At 46.7% G+C, this 23,399-nt stretch overlaps 1 protein-coding gene across 2 annotated transcripts in view; it reads right to left on the bottom strand.

Annotated features, from left to right (window-relative positions):
* The window catches only part of LOC138670479 (cohesin subunit SA-2-like), a 164,072-nt gene extending 142,203 nt beyond the window's left edge, over positions 1 to 21,869 (bottom strand). Inside the window, exons 1-2 of one of the 2 annotated variants that reach the window (XM_069757868.1) lie at positions 21,475 to 21,869; positions 16,092 to 16,220 (exon numbers count right to left, since the gene is read on the bottom strand). In XM_069757868.1, coding sequence (XP_069613969.1) covers positions 16,092 to 16,132 — 41 coding nt within the window. In that variant the 5' untranslated portion in view covers positions 16,133 to 16,220; positions 21,475 to 21,869. The remainder of the gene's footprint in view (positions 1 to 16,091; positions 16,221 to 21,474) is intronic. The other variant, XM_069757869.1, reaches the window with a different exon arrangement.
* Between the last annotated feature and the right edge of the window lie 1,530 nt (positions 21,870 to 23,399).

Genomic DNA, 23,399 nt, shown 5'->3' with positions numbered 1-23,399 from the left:
TCCTTTATGACATCATCGTCGATACTGTGCCCGTCGCTGAATCAGAAACGTGAGATGTCTACGTCCTTTATGACATCATCGTCGCTGTGCCCGTTGCTGATTGGTCGAGGCCTGGCAGCCTCGACCAATCAGAGACGCGGGATTTCTACGTCGATGCTGTGCCAGTCTCTGATTGGTCGAGGCCTGGCGGCCTCGACCAATCAGAGAGCCGGGATTTCCAGGACAGACAGACAGACAGTCGGAAAAACCCTTAGACAATTATATATATAGATGTGATGTGGAAACATGGGCTACCTCTCTGACATATTGAGTCATGCTACCTATATAAAAAGCTCCTATCCCACAAAGCTCCTTGTTTATCTCAAGTCCTCATCCAAATAAATGGACTCCTATTTTGGTATAAGCAGGTCTTTTGCGTGTGCGTCCAGTGAGTGGCATTATTCAATCCTCTTCTTGATGAGTTTTGGAAGTTGTGCACCCATGTCACGGTCTCCTGGGCACTGCGTCCATTGACGTCATGGTGGCTTCACCCACCACTGGGATGTGTGCCAGGGCATGTCGCTGGTGGGCGCACCTGCATGCTACCAGTGCCGCGACCAGGAGATCCAGTGGCACAGTCACTCCATAAGAGAACAACATACAGCTGCCCAATTAAAAGGATGCAGCCCATTTAAAGATGTTTCTGTATTTTCATGACTATGAAAAATGTAAATTCACACTGAAGGCATCAAAAAAATGAATTAACACATGTGGAATTACCGTATATACTCGAGTATAAGCCGACCCGAGTATAAGCCGACCCCCCTAATTTTGCCACAAAAAACTGGGAAAACTTATTGACTCGAGTATAAGCCTAGGGTGGAAATGCAGCATTTACCGGTGAATTTCAAAAATAAAAATAGATCATTATTTCCCCATAGCTGTGCCATATAGTGCTCTGCACTGTTCATTATTTCCCCAAAGCTGTGCCATATAGTGCTCTGCACCGTTCATATTGCCCCATATCTGTGCCCCATATAGTGCTCTGCAGCATTCATATTGCCCCATATATGTGCCCTATATGCTCTGCACCGTTCATATTGCCCCATATCTGTGCCCTATATGCTCTGCACCGTTCATATTGCCCCATATCTGTGCCCTATATGCTCTGCACCGTTCATATTGCCCCATATCTGTGCCCTATATGCTCTGCACCGTTCATATTGCCTAATATCTGTTCCCTTTATGCTCTGCACCGTTCATATTGCCCCATATCTGTGCCCCATATATGCTCTGCACCGTTCATATTGCCCCATATCTGTGCCATATAGTGCTCTGCACCGTTCATATTGCCCCATATCTGTGCCATATAGTGCTCTGCACCGTTCATACTGCCCCATATAGTGCTCTGCACCGTTCATACTGCCCCATATAGTGCTCTGCACCGTTCATACTGCCCCATATAGTGCTCTGCACCGTTCATACTGCCCCATATAGTGCTCTGCACCGTTCATACTGCCCCATATAGTGCTCTGCACCGTTCATACTGCCCCATATAGTGCTCTGCACCGTTCATACTGCCCCATACAGTGCTCTGCACCGTTCATACTGCCCCATACAGTGCTCTGCACCGTTCATACTGCCCCATATAGTGCTCTGCACCTTTCATACTGCCCCATACAGTGCTCTGCACCGTTCATATTTCCCTATAGATGCTCCACATAAACCTGTGCCGCTGCTGCAATAAAAAAAAAAAAAGCCATACTCACCTCTCTTGATTGCAGCTCCCGGCGTCTCGTTCCGGCGTCCGGTCCCTGCGTCTCTCCGCTCTGACTGATCAGGCAGAGGGCGCCGCGCACACTATATGCGTCATCGCGCCCTCTGACCTGCATAGTCAGAGCGGAGATAGACGCTGGGAAGATGGAGCGGCGCCCGGCGGCTGGAACGGGGACAGGTAAGTATGACATACTTACCTAGTCCCAGCGATCCTGACGCTCCCCGCCTGTCACACGGTTTTCTGTGCTGCAGCTCTTCCTGTCAGCGGTCACCGTTACCACTGATTAGAGCAGTGGTCCCCAACTCCAGGCCTCGAGGGCCGCCAACAGTGCAGGTTTTCAGGATTTCCTTAGTATTGCACAGGGGTTGGAATCATCACCTGTGCAGATGATCACATTACCACCGATGCAATACTAAAGAAATCCTGAAAACCTGCACTGTTGGCGGCCCTCGAGGCCTGGAGTTGGGGACCCCTGGATTAGAGAAATGAATAGGCGGCTCCACCCCTATGGGAGGTGGAGCCGCCTATTCATTTCTCTAATGAGCGGTCCCACGTGACCGCTGAAGAGGGGAAGAAGCTGCAGCACAGAAGACCGTGGGACGGCAGGGGGAGCGTCAGGATCGCTGGGACTAGGTAAGTATACCTCAGCGCCCTCTCCCCCTCACCCGCCGACCCCATCGCTACCGTGACTCGAGTATAAGCCGAGAGGGGCACTTTCAGCCCAAAAATTTGGGCTGAAAATCTCGGCTTATACTCGAGTATATACGGTATATACTTAGCAAAAAAGTGTGAAACAACTGAAATTATGTCTTATATTCTAGGTTCTTCAAATTACCCACCTTTTGCTATGATGACTGCTTTGCACACTCTTGGCCTTATCTTGATGAGCTTCAAGAGGTAGTCATCGGAAATGGTCTTCCAACAATCTTGAAGGAGTTTCCAGAGATGCTTAGCACTTGTTGGCCCTTTTGCCTTTACTCTGTGGTCCAGCTCACCCCAAGCCATCTCGATTGGGTTCTGCTCTGGTGACTGTGGAGGCCAGGTCATCTGGCGTAGCACTCCATCACTCTCCTTCTTGGTCAAATAGCTCTTACACAGCCTGGAGGTGTGTTTGGGGTCATTGTCCTGTTGAAAAATAAATGATGGTCCAACTAAACACAAACCGGATGGAATAGCATGCCACTGCAAGATGCTGTTGTAGCCATGCTGATTCAGTATGCCTTCAATTTTGAATACATCCCCAAGAGTGTCACCAGCAAAGCACCCCCACACCATCACACCTCCTCCTCCATGCTTCAAGGTGGGAACCAGGCATGTAGAGTCCATCCGTTCACCTTTTCTGCGTCGCACAAAGACACGGTGGTTGGAACCAAAGATCTCAAATTTGGACTCATCAGACCAAAGCACAGATTTCCACTGGTCTAATGTCCATTTCTTGTTTTCTTTAGCCCAAACAAGTCTCTTCTGCTTGTTGCCTGTCCTTAGCAGTGGTTTCCTAGCAGCTATTTTACCATGAAGGCCTGCTGCACAAAGTCTCCTCTTAAAGGGACTCTGTCACCCCCTCCAGCTGTTAGAAACTAAAATAGCCACCTTGTGCAGCAGTAATGCTGCATTCTGACAAGGTGGCTCTTTTAGTTATTGGTGCAGTCAAAGCAGAAATAAAGCGTTTTATAATTTCGCAAATATACCTGTCTTTAGTCCCGGAGGCAGGTCTTAACCCGCCTGCTGCACACGCCACACTGCCGTCACTCAAGGCTTCTTCGGCGCCGGGCACCGCCCCCTCCGCGCTGTTTTCAAATCAAATCCGGCACCTGCACTGTTTTGTTCTGCCTGGGGCAGGCGCAGTGAACGCTGCCCGTCTGACCTCAGATGCAGTCTCACAGACTGCGCCTGTGCGGCCACCCAGCTTGTGAATCCCAGCTCCACAGTGTGTTATGCATTATGCACAGTGCGGGGCTGGGATTCACAAGCTGGGTGGCCGCACAGGCGCAGTCTGTGAGACTGCATCTGAGGTCAGACGGGCAGCGCTCACTGTGCCTGCCCCAGGCAGAACAAAACAGCGCAGGCGCCGGATTTGATTTGAAAATAGCGCGGAGGGGACAGCGCCCGGCGCCGAAGAAGCCTTGAGTGACGGCAGTGTGGCATGTACAGCAGGGGGGTTAAGACCTGCCTCATTGACTAAAGACAGGTATTTTTGCGAAATTATAAAACGCTTTATTTCTGCTATGACTGCACCAATAACTAAAAGAGCCACCTTGTCAGAATGCAGCATTACTGCTGCACAAGGTGGCTCTTTTAGTTTCTAACGGCTGGAGGGGGTGACAAGAGTCCCTTTAACAGCTGTTGTAGAGATGTGTCTGCTGCTAGAACTCTGTGTGGCATTGACCTGGTCTCTAATCTGAGCTGCTGTTAACCTGTGATTTCTGAGGCTGGTGACTCGGATAAACTTATCCTCAGAAGCAGAGGTGACTCTTGGTCTTCCATTCCTGGGGCGGTCCTCATGTGAGCCAGTTTCTTTGTAGCGCTTGATGGTTTTTGCCACTGCACTTGGGGACACTTTCAAAGTTTTCCCAATTTTTCGGACTGACTGACCTCCATTTCTTAAAGTAATGATGGCCATTCTTTTTTCTTTACTTAGCTGCTTTTTTCTTGTCATATTACAAATTCTAACAATCTATTCAGTAGGACTATCAGCTGTGTATCCACCAGACTTCTGCACAACACAACTGATGGTCCCAACCCCATTTATAAGGCAATAAATCCCACTTATTAAACCTGACAGGGCACACCTGTGAAGTGAAAACCATTCCCGGTGACTACCTCTTGAAGCTCATCAAGAGAATGCCAAGAGTGTGCAAAGCAGTAATCAAAGCAAAAGGTGGCTACTTTGAAGAACCTAGAATATAAGACATAATTTCAGTTCTTTCACACTTTTTTGTTAAGTATATAATTCCACATGTGTTAATTCATAGTTTTGATGCCTTCAGTGTGAATGTACAATTTTCATGGTCATGAAAATACAGAAAAATCTTTAAATGAGAAGGCATGTCCAAACTTTTGGTCTGTACTGTACATCTTACTGCACACCCTTTCTTTTCTCTGGTGGTAAATATCAGGTGGTTACTTCCATGTATTGCATTGCAATTTAAATGGTGTGATTATGTCTTCCAGCAGGTAGTGTCTGAGATACCTTTCCAAATATTCCTGAATCTGCTTTGATTTTATGCTTACCTGCATTCACTTGTGCCTGGCTAATATATTTGATTAGTGCCTTAATTCATATTCTTGAATGTATATAATATGAAGAGACTCTGCCATATTTATTCACCCCACTAGGGAGAGACATCTTTTTTTTTGCCTTTACTTGGCTTGATACTTCCCATTTTTGCGGATTTTTTAAACTGGTGATAGATTGAGTCCATATATTTATTCATGTGTACTGTGATACCAACTTACCAAGAAACACCACTTAGAAATATTTTTAGGCTCCTTTTTGTACATTTCAGAGACTTAAGCTTTGATTACCGTTTATCTCTCTGATACCATCAGAGTATTTTCTCTTTGGTATTATGCATTTAATAAAGTTTGAACTTCTTACCACTAAAATATCAGCAACACATTTATCTACAGTAATTGTCTCCCCCAATTAATAATTTCTAAGGACCAGGTAGGGTTCATACCCTGCGGAGAAGGTGGAGATAATAATGTGTAATGTGTATGGGGCCACCCGCTGCGGCTATACTTTAATTAATGAACTTAAACGATTACTGAATAAATGGAAACAGCCACGAGCGGAAGTTAACATGTTACATGCTGCTGTCAATCTCTGACAGCGGCATTTAACTCGCACATCACAAACCCTGCCTATCGGCGCCCCTGTCACATGATCGTGGTGCGCCGATGGGTTGGCATTACAGCCGGGGCCTGCAGAAGCCCCCCGTGCTTGTCAATGCAGATCTCATATGATTACCATATGTAGGTCATCATAGGAGATGATCATTTCTGCTACACATATAAGGGCTCAAGCCCTGCTATGTATAGCGCAACTGATCAGATGAGTCTCCTAAGGGAACTATTGAAGTCAGTGAAAAGTGAAAAAAAAATGCTTTAAAAACTATTAAAAAAATTAAAAAATATAAAATGTTCAAATCAACCTCCTTTTACCCCATTCAAAATAAAATAAATAAATAAAAAATACACATATATGGTATCGCTGCGCTCAGAAACACCCGGTCTATCAAAATATAAATCAAAATGTCAGAATTTTGTTTATTAAAATGCAATAACAAGCGATCAAAACATCTACCACACAATGGTATCAATGAAAACATCAGCTCGGTGCACAAAAAATGAGAAAATAAGCCCTCACCCGGCCCCAGATCCTGAACACTGTGGATGCCACAGGTCTTGCAAAATGGTGTTTGTTTTGGGGTTTTTTTGTTTTTTGGGGGTTTTTTTCATCACGTAAATAAAAAAGAACCTATACATGTATGGTATCTGCGAACTCATAATGACCTGGTGAATCAAAATGGCAGCTCAGTTTTAGCATTTAGTGAACATGGTAAAGAACAACAACAAAAAAACAAGTGTGGGATTGCACTTTTTCAGCAATTTCACCGCACTTCGAATTTTTTTCCCGTTTTCCAGTACAGTATATGGTAAAACCAATGGTGTCGTTCAAAAGTACAACTTGTCCCGCACACGGCAGTATTGATGGAAAAATAAAAAAAGTTATGGCTCTGGAAAGAAGGGAAGCAAAAAGCGAAAATTAAAAAATGGAAAATCTCAAGGTTGAGAAGGAGTTAAATTCTTAAGATCTGTATATGCAAGTCAGGCACTATAAGCACTCTCTTTTCTCCTCCTCCAAAGTCCCCCAAAGCAACTTACTTTGAAAAGTTATGTAGAGCTGGGGTCTCAACCAAAAGACTTACCGTATATGTGACATTTATCGGTTATTACTTAACCCTTATATACATGATCACCTGAAACACTCGTACATGAGTAATTGGGAAGGTTTTCTGGGGGAATCCCTCTCGCCTAGTACTTGGCAAAGAGCATGGGGGAGTGCAGCAAAGGGCTCATTCTCACATGCGAGAAACTCGGCTGAGTCTCACATTTCAATATCCGGCACTGCACCTGGCACAGAGGAGCGGAGCGTGCGGCTGCATGTATTCCTATGCGGCCGCACGCTCCGATCTGAGTGCCGGTGTAACAGGCCAGATTATACCCCCAGGCCAGACTATACCCGGGGTTAAAGTGGCCTAGGCTAGATTATACCCCGGGTATACTTTGGCCTAGGCCAAACTATACCCCGGGGTATAAAATAGCCTAGGCCAAAGTATACCCCTCCAGGCCAGATTATACCCCCCAGGGTAAGCTGAGGGAAAGCTGCTCATTATTCTAGGTAACAGCTCCCCCTCCCATCGGGCACTGCTCCTTTTCAAGCTCCTCCACCTCTGGTGACGCCAGGGATCTCCCTTTCTAAGCCCCACCCCCTCCCTATAGTCACATGTGACATGAAATCTTCAGCCCTGCTCGGGCCAGCTCGTTGTCTTGGCGCCTTGGATATGCTTGGAAAAGGGCTTTGTATACCTAGGGGGCACTGACGAGCACTGAGGGGTGGGTGGGGAACCCCTTTACTGGTTGCTATGGGATATAGCATGATCACTCTATCCTAGCAACACCTTGGATACGCTTGGAAAAGGGGTTTATCTATCTTGGGGGCACCATTGCAGCACTGCGGGTGGGTGGGGAAACCTTTTACTGGTTGCTATGGGATTTTACATGACCAATTTATCCTAGCAACGCCTTGTATACGCTTGGAAAAGGGGTTAATCTACCTTGGGGGCACTCTCGCAGCACTTAAGGATAGGTGGTTAACCCCTTAGGTGGTTGCTATGGGATTTTACATGACCACTTTATCCTAGCAACGGCTTGTATACGCTTGGAAAAGGGGTTTATCTACCTTGGGGGCACCCTTGCAGCACTGCGGGTGGGTGGGGAAACCTTTTACTGGTTGCTATGGGATTTTACATGATCACTCTATCCTAGCAACGCCTTGAATACGCTTGAAAAAGGGGTTAATCTACCTTGGGGGCACTCTCGCAGCACTTAAGGATAGGTGGTTAACCCCTTAGGTGGTTGCTATGGGATTTTACATGACCACTTTATCCTAGCAACGGCTTGTATACGCTTGGAAAAGGGGTTTATCTACCTTGGGGGCACCCTTGCAGCACTGCGGGTGGGTGGGGAAACCTTTTACTGGTTGCTATGGGATTTTACATGATCACTCTATCCTAGCAACGCCTTGAATACGCTTGAAAAAGGGGTTTATCTACCTTGGGGGCACTCTCGCAGCACTTAAGGATAGGTGGTTAACCCCTTAGGTGGTTGCTATGGGATTTTACATGACCACTTTATCCTAGCAACGGCTTGTATACGCTTGGAAAAGGGGTTTATCTACCTTGGGGGCACCCTTGCAGCACTGCGGGTGGGTGGGGAAACCTTTTACTGGTTGCTATGGGATTTTACATGATCACTCTATCCTAGCAACGCCTTGAATACGCTTGAAAAAGGGGTTTATCTACCTTGGGGGCACTCTCGCAGCACTTAAGGATAGGTGGTTAACCCCTTAGGTGGTTGCTATGGGATTTTACATGACCACTTTATCCTAGCAACGGCTTGTATACGCTTGGAAAAGGGGTTTATCTACCTTGGGGGCACCCTTGCAGCACTGCGGGTGGGTGGGGAAACCTTTTACTGGTTGCTATGGGATTTTACATGATCACTCTATCCTAGCAACGCCTTGAATACGCTTGAAAAAGGGGTTTATCTACCTTGGGGGCACTCTCGCAGCACTTAAGGATAGGTGGTTAACCCCTTAGGTGGTTGCTATGGGATTTTACATGACCACTTTATCCTAGCAACGGCTTGTATACGCTTGGAAAAGGGGTTTATCTACCTTGGGGGCACCCTTGCAGCACTGTGGGGAAGCCGGGGAACCCTTTTACTGAGGAAGGAAACAGCACAAAAATTCAAAAGCTGACTTAGGCCATAGTATACCCCCGGGGGATAAACTTTATACCAGGGGGTATAAAATAGTTTTTATAGTATTTCTCTAGGCCATAATGTTATCACTTCACTGTTTTTCTCACCCTATTGCTTATTTGTTGAAAAGTGTGCAGATCTGAACTGACAGTAGATGGCGCTGTCCTGTCAGTGCATAGTTAATGATAACTTGTTTTGTATGTTCTCTATGACACCTCTCTGCTCTCTATGACACCAAATCTTTTCCAATTTTGACAACCATGGAAGATCAATTGTATGACCAGCTTTTGAGATTCTACACTGCAACAGAACAAAGGTACCCTCAGTATACCTACGATCTACCTCCTGAGAAACGTGCAAATGCCAAGTCCCAGTTTAGACAAACAGCAAAGCCATATCGAACCCAAGGAGGAATTGTTTATCATAGGGAAAAGGAGGTTCTTACTAAAAGTCGACTGCCAAATATCCTGAAGGCCTGTCATGACAACCCAATATCTGGGGGCCATTTTGGCAGAGATAAAACTTTAGCCAAAATCTCTGACCGGTTTTACTGGAAGGGAATGAAAAATGACGTTCACCAGTATGTGAAAGCCTGTCAAAAATGTTTTGTTATAAATCCCAAAATCACAAAGGAAGCTCCACCACTCAACAGTATATCAGTGCCTGGAAAAGTATGGAGCTTAGTTGGGATTGATATGATTGGCCCTCTTCAGGAAACATCAAATGGCAACAAATATATAGTTGCTGCCACTGATCATTTCTCCAAATGGACTGAAGCAACAGCTGTCCCAGATAAGAGTGCCAAGTCAGTGGCAAATTTTTTGTACTCCGTTATCTGTCGCCTTGGCTGTATGGAGACTCTGATTAGCGACCAGGGACGAGAGTTTGTAAACTCGATCATTGACAACCTGATGGAACATTTTCAAACAGATCACCGTATTTCATCTGCATACCACCCACAAACAAATGGCCAGCGGGAACGTGATAATCGGACACTTAAAGAAGCTCTTAGTAAGCTTGTCAATGACCAAGGAAACAACTGGGATCAATTCATCCCTGGTGTTCTGTTTGCCTATCACACATCTGTGCATGCTTCAACCAAGGTTACTCCATTTGAGGTCATGTATGGACGGAAGGCCAAGCTTCCCATGGACCTTAATCCCTCAAAAGATGATACGGTGGATCCCATGCCCATTTCAGATCATGCCACCCCTGATGTGCTAAATACACTGTCAAGCATTCTTAAAAAGCTGCACTCAGACGTCAGTACCAACATCCACTCTGCTCAAGAACACCAGAAGTGTGCCTTTGATCGCCGACACAAAAGTAACAAAGAAATCACTGCTGGTACCATAGTTTATATCAAGAATCAGCGCCGTATTCAACGCATAGGTTCAAAGATGGAACCACGCTGGATTGGACCTTATTTAGTTGTGGAATCCTTGACCAAGGGACGAGTAAAACTTAAGAACAACAAAACTGGCAAGATATTAAGCAACACATACCACACCAGCAACCTAAAGATTTACCAGGATAAAGAGGCTTCTCCACCATCCGATGATGATTATTCCAGTGACTCTGCCACACAGAAAAATAAGCAAACTAAGGCTTTCAACCTACTACCAAGTTCAAGAAGGAAGTATCTTAGCACCACTCTTGGCCTTACGTTTAGTAAGGTTGTATACTGTGGATGCAGACGAGACCTTGAACAACCACGGCGTACATATAAAACCAAAGGTGATGGAAACTGCTTCTTCCGGGCCATCAGCTACATCTTGACAGGAACAGAGGACAACCATTCCCTTCTCAGAGATAAAGTCATCCACCATATGAAAACTGACTTGACAAAAAAACTACAGGACTACTTGAACCAAAATGTGAATGAATATGTGAACATCTCTGGAATCTCTCGTGATGGAGTCTGGGCAACTGATGCAGAGATCATGACCACGGCGAATCTGTTGAGTTGCGACATAATAATCTACACAAACGTCGGTGACTCCATGGATTGGTTGACATATCCTGCAAGCTTCAATCTGCAGTCAACAACTGAACATGCACTGTATCTTGAAAATAAGCACGATCATTTCAATGTTGTTATCAGTGTTTAGCTTTAAACATTAATTTGGTAGCAAGGACATGCTAGACTAAATGTCATAATACACAGAATGACTGTTGGGCGATTTGTTGCCCCAGATAATTGCATTGCATGATAAGTGACTTATAGCTAATGAGAAATTATTGCCCCCCCTCCCAAAAGTTTTGTATAGTGGGAGGTACTCTTTAAGAATTGTCAGTTTGGTTTCTCAATAAAATGTTGAAGCATTAAGTAATTCTTGTGTATATCACTCAATGCAAATGATTTCATTGGGGTATAATATGAGCTGAGAGGTATAAATTGGGCTAGGCAACTTTAACCCCAGATTAGTTACATAATCTGGCCTGGAGGGGTATAGTTTTTTTTCCAAGCGTATACAAGGCGTTGCTAGGATAAATTGGTCATGTAAAATCCCATAGCAACCAGTAAAAGGGTTCCCCGGCTTCCCCACAGTGCTGCAAGGGTGCCCCCAAGGTAGATAAACCCCTTTTCCAAGCGTATACAAGCCGTTGCTAGGATAAAGTGGTCATGTAAAATCCCATAGCAACCACCTAAGGGGTTAACCACCTATCCTTAAGTGCTGCGAGAGTGCCCCCAAGGTAGATAAACCCCTTTTTCAAGCGTATTCAAGGCGTTGCTAGGATAGAGTGATCATGTAAAATCCCATAGCAACCAGTAAAAGGTTTCCCCACCCACCCGCAGTGCTGCAAGGGTGCCCCCAAGGTAGATAAACCCCTTTTCCAAGCGTATACAAGCCGTTGCTAGGATAAAGTGGTCATGTAAAATCCCATAGCAACCACCTAAGGGGTTAACCACCTATCCTTAAGTGCTGCGAGAGTGCCCCCAAGGTAGATTAACCCCTTTTTCAAGCGTATTCAAGGCGTTGCTAGGATAGAGTGATCATGTAAAATCCCATAGCAACCAGTAAAAGGTTTCCCCACCCACCCGCAGTGCTGCAAGGGTGCCCCCAAGGTAGATAAACCCCTTTTCCAAGCGTATACAAGCCGTTGCTAGGATAAAGTGGTCATGTAAAATCCCATAGCAACCACCTAAGGGGTTAACCACCTATCCTTAAGTGCTGCGAGAGTGCCCCCAAGGTAGATTAACCCCTTTTCCAAGCGTATACAAGGCGTTGCTAGGATAAATTGGTCATGTAAAATCCCATAGCAACCAGTAAAAGGTTTCCCCACCCACCCGCAGTGCTGCAATGGGGCCCCCAAGATAGATAAACCCCTTTTCCAAGCGTATCCAAGGTGTTGCTAGGATAGAGTGATCATGCTATATCCCATAGCAACCAGTAAAGGGGTTCCCCACCCACCCCTCAGTGCTCGTCAGTGCCCCCTAGGTATACAAAGCCCTTTTCCAAGCATATCCAAGGCGCCAAGACAACGAGCTGGCCCGAGCAGGGCTGAAGATTTCATGTCACATGTGACTATAGGGAGGGGGTGGGGCTTAGAAAGGGAGATCCCTGGCGTCACCAGAGGTGGAGGAGCTTGAAAAGGAGCAGTGCCCGATGGGAGGGGGAGCTGTGACCTAGAAGAATGAGCAGCTTTCCCTCAGCTTACCCTGGGGGGTATAATCTGGCCTGGAGGGGTATACTTTGGCCTAGGCTATTTTACACCCCGGGGTATAGTTTGGCCTAGGCCATTTTATGCCCGGGTATAGTTTGGCCTAGGCCAGTTTATACCCCGGGGTATACTCTGGCCTAGGCCAAATTATACCCGGGGTTAATCTGGGACGGGGTTACTTTGGCCTGTTACACCGGGTATTGATGTGCGAGACTTACCCGTGCTTCACCTATAGGGAAACTCAATATAAACTACCGCATATACTCGAGTATAAGCAGAGATTTTAGCCCAATCTTTTTTTGGGGCTGAAAGTGCCCTTCTCGGCTTATACTCGAGTCATGGTCGGCGGGTGAGGGGGAGAGAGGACTGTCGCATACTCACCTGCTCCTGGCGCCCCTGACGCGCTCCATGCCTGTCCCATGGTCTCCGGGAGCCGGCACCTTCTTCCTCTGTTTAGCGGTCACGTGGTACCGCTCATTAAAGTAATGAATATGGACTCCACTCCCATAGGGGTGGAGCCGCATATTCATTCCTGTAATGAGCGGTACCATGTGACCGCTGAACAGAGGAAGAAGCTGCCGGCTCCCGGAGACCATCTGTCCGGGAGAAGCTGCTAGGGACCCCGCCGGGAGCAGGTGAGTATTTCATAGTCACCTGTCCACATTCCACCCGCCAGGCACCGCTCCGTCTTCCCGTCCTTTTGCAGTGACTGTTCAGGTCAGAGGGCGCGATGAAGTATTAGTGTGCGCGCCGCCCTCTGCCTGAACAGTCAGTGCGGAGAGACGGGACGCTGAGGAGCAGCGGGCAGCAAGGAGAGGTGAGTATGTCGTTTTTTATTTTTATTGCAGCAGCAGCATTCTATATGGCACAGTTTTATATGGAGCATCTATGGGGCCATAATGAAATGTATGGAGCATTATATGTGGCACAGTTTTATATGGAGCATCTATGGGGCCATAATGAACTGCATGGAGCATTATATGTGGCACATTTGTATATGGAGCATTATATGGGGCGTATTTTAATATGGAGCATCTTATGGGACCCATCATAAACTGTATGGAGCATTATACGGGGCTCCTGATTCAATATGGATATTCAAAAACACTTAACCTACTGATGTCTCAATTAATTTTACTTTTATTTGTATCTATTTTTACTTTTGACATTTACCGGTAGCTGCTGCATTTCCCACCCTAGGCTTATACTCAAGTCATTAAGTTTTCCCAGTTTTTTGTGGCAAAATTAGGGGGGTCGGCTTATACTCGGGTCGGCTTATACTCGAGTATATACGGTACTTAAGTTTTGCTATCATACCCACTCCCTATTGCTTAAACTTAACCCTAGTATTCCCGGCTGCTGTTAGAGATATAGTAACATTGTGGGATATTTACCCCACGCATTCTGGTCCTGTGCAGGTATCCAAGGCTTTTGGGAATCTGATAAGGTCCTCATTTTTAAGGTAACTGGTCTTCAGTTACCCCTTAATCTTAAATTTTATTTACTCAACATTCTGCCATTTCAAGATTAACCGTAAAAGCTGACAACTTTTATTACACATGGCCACTGCTGAGAAACATTTGATGGTAAATGAAACTTGATTGAACCCCCATCTAATAATCAATTACACGGATATACAAGATGTGCGAAGCATGGAATAGGTGACGGCGAGCGCTATGAAGCAGTCTGGGTTCCTTGGGACACAGTTATTGAGCATGGGTATGAAAAGTAGCTTTTGTAACAGGTGTGAACTAGAACTGCTCTTCAGTTCCATCCTCCCTCTGTGTCACTGTCCTGTCTCAGGTATACTGTAAATGTAATTAGAAGATGGGAACTCTTCAGTGTCGACTTCACTTATTGTTTCTGATTGATTACTAAGTTGACCGATGTTGTATTGTGTGCTAATATTAGAGTAGTCTATTTTTTTGTTTTTCTGTAATTTTCCTTTAAAAAAAAAATTACTAAATTCCAGTTAAAAAAAACAAAAAACAAATGGGCGTCCATGTCATACATAACAGCATTGAGTCCCCAAGGAAAACATCAATCCATTCCAAATCATTGAGGAGGTCGATGAACAGATGACATCTATGTCTGATGGGACGAGTACTTTGGAATCTGTCATCAGGTTTTTGCTATTTCATCTGAGAGCAGCATGATGAAGAGGCAGAGACCCTTATGCCAGTGATGTACGACTGTGTTTCGGACTATAAGAAGAAACTCAAAATTAGGGGAGAAAATGGGGAATAAAAATAGTTTTAATGTGAAAATGGGGGTCCGTCTTATAGTCCAAATTTAGCTTAGGGAGTGGCAGTGGTGGTGGAGCGGGGTCACAGGAGGCAGGAGCACGGACGCCACTGCGCCAATACTGCAGGCTTTGGGCTGGAAGAGGATAGTGTCCCAGCGGTGCGAAGCAGGAGCCATTGATCTACCGGTGGTGGACCTTAAGGTACCGTCACATTTAGCGACGCTCCAGCGATATAGACAACGATCCGACCTAAACTAGATCGCTGGAGCGTCGCTGTTTAGGTCGCTGTAGAGATGTCAAACACAGCAACTCCAGAACGATGCAGGAGCGATCCAGTGATGTAACGGCGACTCACTTATCGTTCTCGCTGGTTGTTAGCTCTGTGAAAAAACATTGCAGGCATCGTTGCTTTTGCTGTCAAACATGACGAATCACGCCGACCTGACGACCAAATAAAGTTGTGGACTTCTAGCGACGACCAGCGATGGCACAGTGGGATCCAGATCGCTGCTGCTTGTCAAACACAACGAGATCACTATCCAGGGCGCTGCAACGTCACGGATCGTTCTCGTTCTCGTTGTAAAGTTGCTCAGTGTGAAGGTACCTTTAGGAAAATGTCGGTGGTGCGAGGCAGGAGCAGAGTCCCCGCTATGCACATCTCCTGGCGGTGGGCTACAGGAAAATGGCACCATAAGCGTCGCATGCGCAGATTGAGATCTCAGCATGTCCTTGAGCCAAGATCTAAATCTGAGTATGTGCCGACACTGGCGCCATTTTCCTGTAGACCACCGCCAGGATATCAATGGCTCCAGCCTCACGCCAGGACATCCCCTCCTCCCAGCCAAAGGATTCCAGCATCGCTCCACTCCTGCTTCCGCCGTCTTCCTGCGGTGGCGACCCTGCCTCCTGTGACCCTGATCGCAGTTCTCCTCCCAGGTAAGCTACATTCAGACTATAATATGCAGCCCCATTTTTCTCACAAATTTTGGGGAGAAAGTGCATTTTATAGTCCGAAACATACAGTAGTTTATTGGGTGCAGCGATTGTGATAACATTATTGCTTTCTCTATTTCTCGGCGGCAGATCTAGCAGTGCTCTAAATGCTGAGCCTTGTCCGTTACTCACCTTTTCCAGGTCGCCGCCACTGCTCATGCTGTGTGTTATTGTCTGCAGCGCCAGCATCACCTCGACAGCGCTGCAGCTAATAAATGAGCTCCATGGCCCTGTCCAAGTAGGCGGCATCAGTCACTAAGCTCACCCAAATCAAATCATTTCAGAAACATTCCTGTGTCTAGATACTGACATAGGATGAGAAACATATTTTCTATAGACATTTCTGGCATCCTAAAAATCAATATTGCCAGTATGACATCTTACTTTTGGCAGAGATCTGCTGATGAATTAGACACCGCTATCATATCTTCTGCATTTTGACTTCAGGATACAGCCAACACGTCTTAGTCTTGCTCTCCAGTTGCAGTCTTGTAAAAAAAAAAAAAAAAACACCTGTGGAATTGTACATGATGGTTAGGATAGTATTTCCCTCATACAAAAAACACACTATGACCAACATAGGTGGCTCAGTGGTTAGCACTGTAGCCTTGCAGCGCAGGGGTCCTGGGTCCAAATCCCACCAAGGACAACATCTGCAAGGAGTTTTTATGTTCTCCCCCGTTTGCGTGGGTTTCCTCCGGGTCCCTCCCACAAAGAGACATACTGACAGGGAATTTAGATTGTGAGCCCCGATGGGGACAGCGATGATGATGTATTTATAGCGCTGTGGAATATGATAGCGCTATATAAGTGTCATAAATAAGTTAAATGATACGTATGGGTACATGCCAGGGCATTTGTACATTCTCAGTGCCACTTATACATTGGGCCTCCACAGGCATTCCCTATACTGCACGGCATATATTATAGGAAAGCATAGGTAATAGCTACTAGATCTGTGGGGGTCTGGCTACTGGCATTGCCAGATTTGGGGACTTCTATCATTCATTTGAATGGCAGATAATTTTGTGAACTGCTGCTCCACTCATTCTCTATGGGATTGCAGAAGTTAACTGAAGCTACCTAAACTTTGTCCAGCATGGTGGTTTTACTTACAGAAATGGTTGCATTTTTCAGATCAGAGATTATTGTGCACCTGTTCAGTATACACTACAGTTCCAAAGTTTAGGGTCACCCAGACAATTGTGTTTTCTATGAAAACTCATACTTTTATTAATCAAATGAGTTGCCAAATGAATTGAAAATCTAGTCCAGACATTGACAAGGTTCGAAAAAAAGATTATTTGAATTAATAATTTTCTCCTTCAAACTTTGCTTTCATCAAAGAATACTCCTTTGTAGCAGTTACAGCATTGCAGACCTTTGGCATTCTAGCAGTTAATTTGCTGAGGTAATCTGGAGAAATTTCACCCAATGCTTCCAGAAGCCCCTCCCACAAGTTGGTTTGGCTTGATGGGCATTTTTTGCGTACCATACGGTCAAGCTGCTCCCACAACAGCTCAATGGGGTTGAGATCTGGTGACTGCGCTGGCCACTCCATTATAGATAGAATACCAGCTGCCTGCTTCTTCCCTAAATCGTTCTTCCATAATTTGGAGGAGTGCTTTGGGTCATTGTCCTGTTGTAGGATGAAATTGGCTCCAATCAAGAGCTGTCCACAGGGTATCGCATGGCGTTGCAAAATGGAGTGATAGCCTTCCTTATTCAAAATCCCTTTTATAAATCTCCCACTTTACCAGCACCAAAGCAACCCCAGACCATCACATTACCTCCACCATGCTTGACAGAAGGCGTCCGGCACTCTTCCAGCATCTTTTCAGTTGTTCTGCGTCTCCCAAATGTTCTTCTGTGTGATCCAAACACCTCAAACTTGGATTCCTCTTTTCTCCAATCTTCCTCTGTCCAATGTCTGTGTTCTTTTGCCCATATTAATCTTTTCCTTTTATTAGCCAGTCTCACTCTGCCCTGAAGGCCAGCATCCCGGAGTCACCTCTTCACTGTAGACGTTGACACTGGCGTTTTGCGTGTACTATTTAATGAAGCTGCCAGTTTAGGACCTGTGAGGCGTCGATTTCTCAAACTACAGACTCTAATGTACTTGTCTTGTTGCTCAGTTGTGCAGCGGAGCCTCCCACTTCTCTTTCTACTCTGGTTAGAGACTGTGCTCTCCTCTGAAGGCAGTAGTACACACCGTTGTAGGAAATCTTCAGTTTCTTGGCAATTTCTCGCCTGGAATAGCCTTCATTTCTAAGAACAAAAATAGACTGTCGAGTTTCATATAAAAGTACTTTTTTTCTGGCCATTTTGAGAGTTTAATGGAAACAACAAATGTAATGCTCCAGATTCTCAATTAGCTCAAAGGAAGGTCAGGTTTATAGGTTCTCTAATCAGCCAAACTGTTTTCAGTTGTGCTACCATACTTTTACAAGGGTTTTCAAGGGTATTCTAACCATCCATTAGCCTTCTTACACTGGTAGCAAACACTAAGTACCATAAGAACACTGGAGTGATGGTTGTTGGAAATGGGCCTCTATACACCTATGAAGATATTGCATTACAAACCAGATGTTTGCAGCTAGAAAAGTAATTTCCCACATTAACAATGTATGTTTTTCTGAATCTTTTAGGCTATGTGCACACGTTCAGGATTTCTTGCAGAAAATTCCTGAGAATTCCGGACATTTTCTGCAAGAAATCCGCATGCGATTTTGGCGCGGTTTTGACGCATTTTTGCCGCGGTTTTGACACGTTTTTGCCGGACACTTCCCAATACATTTTGGAGTGGGAAATCCGCAAAAAAAACGGAAAATTAATGAACATGCTGCGTTTTTTGCCGCGATGCGTTTTTTTCGCGGAAAAAAAACGCATCATGTGCACAAAACATGCGGAATTCATTCTAAATGATGGGATGCTTATTGTATGCGTTTTTTTTGCATTTTTATAGCGTTTTTATCGGGAAAAACCGCGAAAAAAACGCAACGTGTGCACACAGCCTTAATGTTGGCTTCATTGGAAAAAACTCTGCTTTTCTTTAAAAAAATAAGGACATTTCTAAGTGACCCTGAACTTAACGGTAGTGTAGCTGTCCAGTACGGAAATGAGCAATGCTGAACAAACCCTTTCATGCTAGTCTCACACGTCCAGATAATTCCGGTACCGGAAAAATCGGTACCGGAATTATCCGTGTCCGTGTGCTCCCGTGGTACATCAGTGTGGCACATGTGCGGCACACGTGTGCCGACTGGGTACTACACGGAGCGTGCAGGAGACAGCGCTAGAGATAAGCGCTGTCCCCTGCATCTGGTGCTGAAGCGGCCATTCATATCTTCTCTCCAGCAGCGTTCGCTGGAAAGAAGATATGAAAAAAAACTTTTTTTTTTTTGTCCTCGTGTTTAAAATAAAGATCCCTGTCACCACCCCCCTCCCACCCCCTGTGCGCCTGCCCGCTGTTACTAAAATACTCACCCGGCTCCCTCGCAGCGTCCTGTCCTGGCCGCAGCTTCTCCTGTATGAGCGGTCACATGGGGGCCGCTTATTACAGTAATTAATATGCGGCTCCACCCCTATGGGAGTAAAACGTGCCTTGGGTAGTAGGTGAGGTAATGTGGGTTGCCATGGCGGCCTGGAGCCTACTTAAGGCCCCCATAACCACCACATTTGTACGCCAATGAAACCCAGGCTGTGTCAGTGCGTACTTTCATAGAACAGTGGCTCAGTGGTTAGCACTGTTGCTTTGCCATGCTGAGGTCCTGGGCTCAACTCCTGTTCTCTCCGTGTTTGTGCAGGCTTCCTCCCACACTCCAAAGACATAGTGGGAGGAAATGCAGCCTGTGAGCCCCAGCGGGGGCAGTGATCACCTCTGTACCGTGCCGTGGAATTAGTGGCGCCATATAAGCGAGTCAAATAATTTCACTCTATCCTGAAGGTATATAGATCAAACAACTGCAGTCACGTCCCCTAGCAGGACTGAAAACAAACCTAATAAAAGTTTAATACTAAAGAGGTCATAAATATTTTATTCTGAAAACAAAAATGAAAAATATTTTTTTGTTATACTAGCTGTAAAACAAGAAGTTATTAAACCTGCACTCTATTAAGAAAAAAACAATAAGGGTATGTTCACACGTTCAGGATTTCCATCCTTTTTTTTTCAGGACAGTTTTTTTAAAAAACTGCAGCTCTTGGCAGAAAACGCAGGTCCTTTTTTTGTCCGTTTTTGATGCGTTTTTTGATGCGTTTTTTGATGCGTTTTTTTATCCTTTTTTTACTGTGTGTTTCCTAGGAAGCTTTTTAGGGCTAAAATGGCTGAAAATACCTAACCCTACCCCTAACCCTACCCCTAACCCTACCCCTAACCCTACCCCTAACCCTAACCCTAACCCTACCCCTAACCCTAACCCTACCCCTAACCCTAACCCTACCCCTAACCCTACCCCTAACCCTAACCCTACCCCTAACCCTAACCCTACCCCTAACCCTACCCCTAACCCTACCCCTAACCCTACCCCTAACCCTACCCCTAACCCTAACCCTACCCCTAACCCTACCCCTATTCTAACCTTAGTGAAAAAAAAAAAAAAATTCTTAATTTTTTTTATTGTCCCTACCAATGGGGGTGACAAAGAGGGGGGGTGTCATTTACTATTTTTTTATTTTGATCACTGAGATAGGTTATATCTCAGTGATCAAAATGCACTTTGGAGCGAATCTGCCGGCCGGCAGATTCGGCGGGCGCACTGCGCATGCGCCCGCCATTTTGCAAGATGGCGGCGCCCAGGGAGAAGACGGCCGGACGGACACCGGGACGCCGGGTAAGTATAAGGGGGGGAGATTAGGGCACGGGGGGGGCATCGGAGCACGGGGGGGGGGCATCGGAGCACGGGGGGGCGGGATCGGAGCACGGGGGGGCAGCCACACTCCGCCCACGCACTTCCGCCCGCTCCCCCGCACTTCCTGCTGCAGCGGTTCTGCACATCAAATCGCAGTAAAACCCGCAGATATATTTTTGATCTGCGGGTTTTACTGCGATTTTGACCTCACAATGGAGGTCTATGGGTGCAGAACCGCTGCGGTTCAGGAAGAAGAATTGACATGCTCCTTCTTTTTTCCGGGAGCTATTCAGCGCGTCTTTTTTTTTACAATTTCCGGACCATGTGCACAGTGTGTCCTGTTTTCCATAGGGTACAGTGTACTGTACCCTGCATGGAAAACAGCTGCGGAACCGCAGCGGCAAAACCGCCGCGGTTCCGCGGTAAAAAACGCACTGTGTGAACATGGCCTAACTAAATACCGGTTTTCGGTCAACAGAATTCTCCTTCGCCCCCCCCCCCCCCCTAAAAATAAATAAATAAATAAAATAAATTGCAAAACCAAGACCCCATATGTCACCAAATGGTCCCAATAATAACTCCAGCTCGAACAGATTGGCATCGCTGTAATCGCACGGCGGGAGAATAACGGGGTCCGAGATGAAAAAAAAACCAAAGGCGTAAAATGGAAATCGGTGTGGTCAGTAAGGGTTAATACCGCCGATGGCTGCCCATTCTCTGTGCACTCAGAGCACAGCCGTGGTGAATGTATCAGTGCCCTCCAACAGCTGGGTACAGGGGAGGTGAGCCCCTCATGTCCCTGCAGTGGGCAGACACAGCCCTGTAGACCCCTGGAAATGCTGCCCACACAGGCACTAGACAACCCTGCAGACGAGACAACATGGCGGCCTGTGGGCGGTCATAGCTGCTATACATACCCGGGGAAGTGGTACCATGCCAACCGGGGCCTCTCCTCCACAGTGCGGCGGTGTTTACAAGCAGGTCTCCGGCTCCTCCTCCGGCCCCGGTACCTGTCCGCCTCCACCCCGGAGCCTCCCGTGTGACGGGTCGTGATTGGTGCTCTGCCCGCCCCTCATTCTTCCTGCTTCCTCCTTCACCATGGACCAGATCACAGCTGTAATGTCTGCACCGGGGACGGCTGGGCCAGCGGGAGAGTGTGCACCATGGCGGCAGTACGAGGCTGTGCCTGGCAGCAGAGCAGGAGGAAGCCATGTCTCTACACTGCAGGTCTCCCTATTATTACTGCAGCTTCCAGGGAAAATGGAGGAAGTGCCAACCACAATGTGCCCAGCAGTGCCAGTCACACCGTCCTATAGCAGTGCCAGTCACACCGTCCTATAGCAGTGCCAGTCACACCGTCCTATAGCAGTGCCAGTCACACCGTCCTATAACAGTGTCAGTCACACCGTCCTATAACAGTGCCAGTAACATTGTCCTACAGCATTGCCAGTCACATTGTCCTACAGCAGTGCCAGTCACACTGTCCTATGGTAGTGCCAGTCACACTGTCCTACAGCAGTGCCAGTCACACTGTCCTATAACAGTGCCAGTCACACCGTCCTATAACAGTGCCAGTCACACTGTCCTACAGCATTGCCAGTCACACTGTCCTACGACAGTGCCAGTCACACCGTCCTATAACAGTGCCAGTCACACCGTCCTACGGCAGTGCCAGTCACACCGTCCTATAACAGTGTCAGTCACACCGTCCTATAACAGTGTCAGTCACACCGTCCTATAACAGTGCCAGTAACATTGTCCTACAGCATTGCCAGTCACACTGTCCTACGACAGTGCCAGTCACACCGTCCTATAACAGTGCCAGTCACACCGTCCTACGGCAGTGCCAGTCACACTGTTCTACAGCAGTGCCAGTCACATTGTCCTACAGCAGTGCCAGTCACACTGTCCTATGGTAGTGCCAGTCACACTGTCCTACAGCAGTGCCAGTCACACTGTCCTATAACAGTGCCAGTCACACCGTCCTATAACAGTGCCAGTCACACTGTCCTACAGCATTGCCAGTCACACTGTCCTACGACAGTGCCAGTCACACCGTCCTATAACAGTGCCAGTCACACCGTCCTACGGCAGTGCCAGTCACACTGTCCTACAGCAGTGCCAGTCACATTGTCCTACAGCAGTGCCAGTCACACTGTCCTATGGTAGTGCCAGTCACACTGTCCTACAGCAGTGCCAGTCACACTGTCCTATAACAGTGCCAGTCACACCGTCCTATAACAGTGCCAGTCACACCGTCCTATAACAGTGCCAGTCACACTGTCCTACAGCAGTGCCAGTCACACCGTCCTATAACAGTGCCAGTCACACCGTCCTATAACAGTGCCAGTCACACTGTCCTACAGCAGTGCCAGTCACACTGTCCTATAACAGTGCCAGTCACACTGTCCTATAACAGTGCCAGTCACACCGTCCTATAACAGTGCCAGTCACACTGTCCTACAGCAGTGCCAGTCACATTGTCCTACAGCAGTGCCAGTCACACTGTCCTACAGCAGTGCCAGTCACACTGTCCTATAACAGTGCCAGTCACACCGTCCTATAACAGTGCCAGTCACACTGTCCTACAGCAGTGCCAGTCACACTGTCCTATAACAGTGCCAGTCACACTGTCCTATAACAGTGCCAGTCACACCGTCCTATAACAGTGCCAGTCACACTGTCCTACAGCATTGCCAGTCACACTGTCCTACGACAGTGCCAGTCACACCGTCCTATAACAGTGCCAGTCACACCGTCCTACGGCAGTGCCAGTCACACTGTCCTACAGCAGTGCCAGTCACATTGTCCTACAGCAGTGCCAGTCACACTGTCCTATGGT

Source organism: Ranitomeya imitator, chromosome 3 (genome assembly GCF_032444005.1).
Source record: "Ranitomeya imitator isolate aRanImi1 chromosome 3, aRanImi1.pri, whole genome shotgun sequence".
In the NCBI taxonomy this organism is placed as follows: domain Eukaryota; kingdom Metazoa; phylum Chordata; class Amphibia; order Anura; family Dendrobatidae; genus Ranitomeya; species Ranitomeya imitator.
The sequence above is the reverse complement of the archived record's forward strand: the minus strand, read 5'-3'. Positions and strand labels throughout refer to the sequence as shown.